General features: G+C 44.4%; 2 protein-coding genes across 6 annotated transcripts in view; both read right to left on the reverse strand.

The window, feature by feature from the left end:
- The window catches only part of LOC118734272 (transmembrane protein 132C), a 614903-nt gene that overhangs the window by 33705 nt on the left and 573811 nt on the right, over window positions 1–7387 (reverse strand). The window lies entirely within an intron of this gene.
- LOC118734276 overlaps window positions 7–7387 on the reverse strand; it is a 9145-nt gene continuing 1764 nt past the window's right edge. The window contains exons 1-2 of one of the 2 annotated variants that reach the window (XM_036463990.1): window positions 7174–7380; window positions 7–581 (exon numbers count right to left, since the gene is read on the reverse strand). In XM_036463990.1, coding sequence (XP_036319883.1) covers window positions 87–581 — 495 coding nt within the window. In that variant the 5' untranslated portion in view covers window positions 7174–7380 and the 3' untranslated portion in view covers window positions 7–86. Of the gene's footprint in view, window positions 582–7173; window positions 7381–7387 lie in introns of those variants that run through there. The other variant, XM_036463991.1, reaches the window with a different exon arrangement.

Below are 7387 nucleotides of genomic sequence, written 5' to 3' on the forward strand. Positions count from 1 at the left end.
CAAATTCCAAAATTAATTCACAATAATATAAATGACAAAGTTGCCGGCCGCACGCATAATATGAAAAATGAGAAAACATATAAGGATCAGTCAAATTCTATTAAATTGGCGCTCATGTCCTCGACATGCCGGCCCACCTGCACCGGTGCAACGTGCAGCAACTCCTGCAACTTCTCGAGCGTCACCCTGGCCCGGTCGAATAAGTCCCGAATGCGCCGTTGAACTTGGTTGCGGCCACCTGGGGCCCGACTTGCTGGCGATTTGACCACACGGCTGGCGAGTGTGGATGGTCCGCGGGGGACTTGTGTACGTGACTTGGCGCGGCGATGGCGTTCCGGTGGCGATGCCGTTGGACGATGCAGCATGGTGTGGTGTGCCATCCCACACCGGTGGCAGCTGTCAGCTGAGCTACATGCGCCTGTGGTATGCGAGGTGGCCAAACAATTAACACAATATTTGTGTATCCGCGCGGATTCATACCGCTCATCGGGCGTCATAGCGCGGAACGCGTGACAAAATCTAAGCGGGTGGTAGCGGCACCACAAGCGGCATTGGTTGACTTCCATCTCACGTCTGTCCATCTGTGGAGAAACCGTCGAAAAAATGAATTAGTCACGTCATTTTTAGAGCGAACTGGGGGTGCATATATGGGAACTAGAGTGGGTGACAGCATGAAGGGCGGATAGAGAGATTCTACAGAGTGGGCAATAGACATAGCTTTGCAATATTGCGCGTGATGGTTCCGGCTTGGGTGTGAATATCCGCTACGCGAACATTTGCATCTTGACCTGGGTGAGGTTTCACAACGCGCCCGAGTCTCCACTCGTTAGGGGGTAGAAGGTCGTCCTTGACTACAACGAGGTCTCCTTCCTTAATGTTAGGTTCTTGTCGCTTCCACTTATGCCGTTTGTGGAGTTCTTTTAGATATTCATTTTTCCAGCGATTACTGAATTGCTGATGAATAACCTTCAATTTTTGCCATTTGTTCGTCAATGAGAGGGTTTCCGAGTGGGGTTCAGGCAAAGAGAGTAGTGGGGCACCACGTAAGAAATGTCCTGGCGTTAACGCCAACAGATCAGTGGGATCCTGAGACATTGAGGAGAGCGGCCTTGAATTCAACACCGCTTCAATTCGGATAAGGAGGGTGGTGAATTCTTCGAAGGTGAACTTGTGATTTCCTGCGACCTTCGTAAAATGAATTTTGAAGCCTTTTACAGCAGCTTCCCATAGCCCGCCCATGTGAGGAGCATATGGTGGGATGAACTGCCATGAGAATCCGTGGGTTGCGTATTTTTCAGCGATATCAGTAGCCGATTCTTTGAGAAATTGGGAGAATTCTCGTTGCAGCGTTCGCTGCGCCCCTACGAAAGTTTTTCCGTTGTCGGACATGATTTTATTGGGGATTCCACGGCGGCCGATAAATCGGGTGAAAGCTGCTTTGAACGCTTCAGTGGTCAGACTTGAGCATAATTCTAAGTGTACTGCTTTGGTTGAGAAGCACACAAATACACACACATACGCCTTTGCGTGAGGAGCTCGTCGGAGGGTAGATGTTTTCACCAGAAATGGTCCAGCAAAGTCAACACCTGTGGTATGAAAGGGGAGTGTATAGGTAGATCGTTCAGGGGGGAGCGCGGCCATTATCTGTGAACGTATCCTTTGTTTATAGATTGTGCATACCTTGCACTGAAAAATACATTTTTTTTATCTTTTGCTTCAACTTGGGGATATAATATTCTTGCTGCACCATTCGAATCATTAGTTGTTTGTCAGCGTGGAGAAGCGTTGTATGGAGGAAGTCGAGCAGCAGAGCACAGAGCTTGGAATTTTCTGGAATTATGATCGGGTGACGTTCATTGTAACTGAGAGCTGCGTAAGCTAAACGTCCATTCACGCGCATAATTCCAGCTCGATCCACCATCGGATTCAGAGTCAGTAAAGGGCTTTTTTTGCTAATAGATTTCCCTGCATTTAATGAGCTGATTTCGTTGATATAGTACTGGCTTTGGGTCTGACCGATAATGCGTAGTTTGGCTTGATTTATTTCCTCGTGCGTTAAGGGGAGAGAAGTGGGTATCGGCTGTTTTCTCGCTGCGTTTATAAACCGATACATAAACGCGATTACTCGCAATGCTCGAGCAAAGGAGGAGAAACGCTCAAGTATGTCCACCGATTCAATCGTGTGCAGGGACTCAATACGTCGTTGTTCTGGGGGTGACGAATGTGGAGATGGGTTTTTTGGCCACGAAGTGGGGAGTTTTTGCAGCCATTCTGGGCCATTCCACCATAATGCGCATGTCGCGAGATCTTGGGGATGGCATCCGCGGGTACCTAGATCGGCAGGATTCTCTGCACCAGGTACATGCCGCCAAGTGGCATTGCTCACATTTTGGAGTATGAGCGAAATTCTATTGGCAACATAAGTTTTCCAAGTGTGTGGCGGTTTTTCTAACCACGCCAACACAATGGAAGAATCTGACCAGAGGTATAAATCATGAGCAGGCAAATCTAGTTGCGAGTGGAGTTGATTAACCAGCTTGGAGAGTAGGACGGCTCCACAGAGCTCAAGTCTGGGGAGGCTGACTGTTTGCAGGGGGGCTACCTTACTTTTAGCTGCGAGTATGTGTGACGAGAAGGAGTTTTCGTCAATTTGTACTCGGAGGTAGACACAGGCGCAATAAGCTTTTTCAGAGGCGTCTGAAAACCCGTGTACTTGTACACGGTGAGTAGGGGAGAATTGCACCCAGCGGGGAATAACAATTTCATTAATAGCGGGGAGATTTTCGCGCAGAGTGTTCCATTTGTGGAAAGCGCTGGGTTTTACTTGCTCGTCCCAGTCAGTGCCTTCCATCCATAGTTGCTGAAGGAGCATTTTGGCGGAAATCATTATTGGCGTTAGCCATCCTGCCGGGTCAAACAATTTCGCTACCGCTGATAATATTTGCCGTTTTGTCCTCGAATTTGCAGCGGGAACGGGATCGTACGTGTAAGAGAAGGAGTCCGTTAGCGCGTTCCATTTTATGCCTAGAGTTTTAGTAGAGCTAGTGTCTTGAAACTGGAGAAAATCAACATCAAGGACCTCGGAATCTGGGACTGATTCCAGGATTTTTGGGTGGTTTGAGGTGATTTTTCGTAGTGGAAAGCCTGCAGATTTTAGGGCGTCTTTAACTTGAGATAATGAGCTTATAGTGGACTGTATATTATGCCCGCCTGAGAGAATATCGTCCACGTATGTTTCGCGTAGGAGGATATTGCTGGCGAGCGGGAATTCGTCTTGACAATCCTGCGCTAACTGATGAAGCGTACGGATTGCAAGATAGGGAGCGCAATTGACGCCAAAGGTGACTGTTTTCAGCCTAAAATCTTCTATGGGCTTATTTGGAGACCTACGAAAGACGATTCTTTGGAAGTCTTGATCTTCCTCGTGGACAAGAATTTGGCGGTACATCTTTTCGATGTCGCCATTAAAAACAAACTTGTAGAGGCGCCATCGGAGAATGATGAGCATCAAGTCGTTTTGAAGGGTTGGGCCAGTGTGTAATACGTCATTGAGGGAGTTTCCAGAGTGGGATATTCTGGAGGCATTGAAGACTACGCGTACTTTTGTTGTTTTGCTGTCGGGTTTTATGACAGCATGGTGCGGTAAATAAAAGGAGAAGTATTTACCGTCTTTGATGACTTCTTGGGATGAGGTGGGCTCCATATGGTCCATGGTGATGTATTCTTCCAGAACCTCTGAGTACTTTTTGCCAAGGTCGGGTTTTTTCTCCAGATTCCTTTCGATGCTGATGTACTGCTGCTGCGCTGCTAGTCGAGAGTGACCTAAAGCCATTGTGTCTGTATGTCGTCTGTGTATATCGTCCGTCTGCCTGCCGGGTTGTCGTGCGACGATACAGGTCCTCACAGAACTCCTCCTCACTGGAACGGGGTTGAGTGACTGCTACTTCCTCCTGTTCCCAAAACTTCTTCAGCAGTGAGTTTAGAGATTCATCCTGGGGTTCGGTTACCTGGGTGGTAAAGGTGGAGATTCTCTCCTGGATTGGGCCGCTCAGAATCCATCCAAATATCGTATTCTGCGCTATGAGACTTCCGCTTATGTTTTGTTGCAGCCCTTGTAGGAGAATTCGGGGGATTAGGTCACTGCCGATTACCATATCTATCTTATTTGGGGTGAAACAGTTGGGATCGGCGAGCCTTAATCGTTTTATCTCTTCTAAATTAATATGAGAGATTTTTGCAGTAGGGAGGAAATGGGTCAACTGGGGCAAAATAATAGCTTGGGTCTTTATTCTCTGGGCTCGATCTGTTGAGCAAAGTGTGATTTCACAGATTTTTTTTGAATTTTGTACCACCATTCCACCCATTCCAGAAATCTCGAATAGAGCATCTATCATGGGCAAGCGCAAGAGTTTTTGTATCCGGGACGATACAAACGTTTTTTGTGAGCCTTGATCCACCAGAGCGCGAATATTATGATATTCGCCATCACAATATATAGGTACTATCGCCGTTGGAAGGAGAGTTGTGACGTTAGTAGCCGAAAAATGAGACGACACTTTATTTACGTCGGTTTTCTCTGGGGGTTGGTGCGTCACATATTTTGAGCAAGTGGGCGCTTCAGTATCCGTATTAGTCTGAGTCGATAGTTGACTCGTTGTTCGTTGGGGCTTTGAATTGGGTTGGGGGGTCTGGGTCTTTTGCGGGAAGTGTAAAAGAGAGTGATGTTTTTGTTGACAGTATACACAAGTGAAATTACTTGTACACTCACTCTTTAAATGGGAGTAAGAAAGACAATTTTCACAATACTTGTTCTCTCTTACGAATCTTAAACGGTCAGATACGGATAGTGCTTTAAATTTCACACATGTCTTCATGGGGTGCCTTGAGTGGCAGAGTTTGCACGAAATCGGCTGATTTAGCTCGACATGGAAATTCTGAGTTCTATTTTTATTTATAAATGTGGAATTGTGATTCCCCGTTCTTGGGGTGAAATTAGGGTGGGGAAGCTTTGGTTTTCCTGGCCGATATGTGTTAAGTCTTTCTACTACTTCATACCGGCTTGTGAGGAATTTGCTCATATCTGCCCAAAGTGGTAACTCTTTCCGTGAGCTGAGTGATTGCTCCCATAGAGATAGAGTTTCACTGGGCAGTTTTGAAGAGCATAAATATACAAGGATGGGGTCCCAATTGCTGGTCGGGATTCCTTGTGCTGAGAGGGTTGAGAGGCAATTATTGATAGTGGACTGAACTTTTTGGATTTGTTCACCACTTTCTGTATATATGGGGGGAATATTGAATAACGCTTTTAATTGGTTATCTACCAATATCCTACGATTCTCGTACCGTGACTTTAAGGCATCCCAGGCAAGTTCAAAATTATCGTCAGTGAGAGGGAATTGTTTGACTATTTGTCCTGCCTGACTTCTGGTTTTTTGCCGTAAGTGGTATAGTTTCTGGGCTGGTGTTAATTTGGGGTGATTTTTATAGACTGCCGTGAACATATCTCTGAACGCCGGCCAGTCTTCGTACCCACCGTGGAAAATTTCTGTATCACACGGTGGTACCTTGAGGAATACTTCTTGGGAGTTCGAAGTTGGGATGGAATTTGTGGTGGGAATGGTGCTTGTTTGGGACTGGGAATTCGCCCCGAGAAGTTGTAAGCCGTCTAAAATTTGCATCTTACAGTTCTCATAACTTTCTGAGCATTTATTATATTTTTGCTCAATTGATCCGCTAGATTCAGCGAAGTGCTCAGAGCGGGATACTGCTCTATATGAGCTTACTAGAGCATCCCATAACTTGTCAAGTTGCTGTAACTTCACATTTAAAAGCGTTTGGGTGTGGTCGCTTATAAGGGTGCTGGACCATTTTGAATAAAATGACTCTAGCCTATTACTATCAAAAATGAAGTCCTGAAGGCTTGAGTCAGAATCAGTGGGAGATTTCTTTTCCATTTTGGGTTCTAAAGAGGTAATTGGGGGAATGCGGAGTACAACGTGAGTGAAAGGGTGAAAAACGTAAAAATATTTTTATCTTGTCTTGAGATACCAAGATTTACTCAGCAACTTCTTATTTTTCAATTTAAAATATTGATTTGCGCTACTTTTTAACGTTTGCTAAATTTTTTGTGTGGTGCTAATTTTATGAGCTCTACTGTATCTACCTTGGTGCTATTTTCTTGTCCTCTACTGTATATTGTCTCAGCGCGTCTGAGCCCAATAGTATATATGTACGTGTGTACGTATGTGTACGTATGTGTATTTGCTGGAGTTGCAAATTTTGGAAGCGCAAAAGGTGGTTGGAGAGCGAGCGCAGCGAAATAGATAAATATGCGAGCAGTACTATGTATACGTACGTAAGTAAATGGATATACCGTTTGTCTTTTCGGCTTTTGAATATGTACGTATGTATATATATATATTTATATGTAGGTATGTCGCAAATTTTGTAGCAGAATCGGATTTTTTTTCTTTTGACACTGGGGGAATCTCTATGGCATAAGTGGAAGAAGGAGACAAGAGACAAGCGATTTTAGTTCCTTTTCGGGTACCAAGAATTAAAAGCAAATTAATTGCAAACACAATTTCGTGTGTTATGCTTCTGGGTCGTGCGTATAAGTGAGTATGTACATATGTATGCCCGAAACAAGTGGTTTCAGAGTAATAGCGGGGAACTGAACAAACGGTGTACTGTATGTAGCTATGGAATTTTCTACTCCCGTATATATTAGTACATATGTAAGTACGTGTATCGTACGGGACAAATGAGCTGATGTATATATCTGGATTAGTAACTATTTGTTTCGCGCGCAACGCTAGAACTCACATATGTACATACTATGTAGAAATTTCGGGACTTATTTGAATATGAGGGGGCAGTGAAACTGAGATTGGGTAAATATGTATGTAAATTGTATTACGTATGTATATTTTATGGCGGTTTTTTTGTTTTGAGAAGGGGAAATGTGATATTGCGCGGGATTATATACTTTTATTTATGTACATACATATATGTCGGGATATATGTATTCTTGAGGAGATATGACTTTAGTTGCGGTAAATTAGAAGTTCAGCGACTTCAATTTACCGTACTTGGGAACCGCTAACAAATTTACATACGTAATATATGTATATTTTTATGTGCAAGTTTAGGGTAGTGAAATGGTGCACTTACTTGCTTCCTGGGTACCACCTGTTTTTTTTTTTGTCGGGACTGTACCGCCTGAAATGGCCTGTATCCTGTCGCTGCCGTTGCTGCTATCCGCTTTTGTTGTTGGTGCTGGGGTCTTCACTGCCGCTAAGCCCGTTTTTAATTCGCCTTTTTCCCTTTTTGTTATTGTTGGGCCTTTATTTTTATTTCAACCGGTACCGCTTTTTTTTTTTTTTTT

Source organism: Rhagoletis pomonella, unplaced genomic scaffold, assembly GCF_013731165.1.
Source record: "Rhagoletis pomonella isolate Grant_MI unplaced genomic scaffold, Rhpom_1.0 Rhpom_scaffold_00002, whole genome shotgun sequence".
Classification (NCBI taxonomy): domain Eukaryota; kingdom Metazoa; phylum Arthropoda; class Insecta; order Diptera; family Tephritidae; genus Rhagoletis; species Rhagoletis pomonella.